The sequence below is a fragment of the Gavialis gangeticus genome, unplaced genomic scaffold (genome assembly GCF_001723915.1).
Source record: "Gavialis gangeticus isolate Ggan-Ray unplaced genomic scaffold, GavGan_comp1, whole genome shotgun sequence".
Lineage (NCBI taxonomy): Eukaryota > Metazoa > Chordata > Crocodylia > Gavialidae > Gavialis > Gavialis gangeticus.
In genome coordinates, this window is record NW_017729032.1 from 1,395,595 (window position 1) to 1,395,913 (window position 319).

The 319-nt window shown below is 74.6% G+C and overlaps 1 protein-coding gene across 6 annotated transcripts in view; it reads right to left on the minus strand.

Moving 5' to 3' along the window:
• Positions 1–319, minus strand: part of APBB1 (amyloid beta precursor protein binding family B member 1) — a 10,540-nt gene that overhangs the window by 3,912 nt on the left and 6,309 nt on the right. For all 6 annotated transcript variants that reach the window (XM_019525003.1, XM_019525002.1, XM_019525001.1 and 3 more), the window contains exon 2: positions 18–190. In XM_019525003.1, coding sequence (XP_019380548.1) covers positions 18–190 — 173 coding nt within the window. The remainder of the gene's footprint in view (positions 1–17; positions 191–319) is intronic.

Genomic DNA, 319 nt, shown 5'->3' on the forward strand with positions numbered 1-319 from the left:
GGCAGGCCCCGGCTCACCTGGGGCTCGTCGGGGGGGGTGTGCCTGGGGGAGCCGAGGGTGGCGGGCGGCTCCCACTGGGTGGTGCCTGTGGGGATGTGCCAGTAGTAGGTGCCCGACGTGTCCTGCACCCGCATCCATCCGGCCGGCAGGTCCGAGTCCGTCTCGAAGGAGTTCCGGGTCCAGAACGAGTCTGCGGGGGCACAGCCCGGCTCAGCCCCGCGCCCTCCTGGGCAGGGCCGGGCCCCAGGGGCACTGGGACACGTGAGGGCTGCCCGGCCCCAGGGTCTCCCTGTCCCACGCCACAGCCCCACCTGGGCAC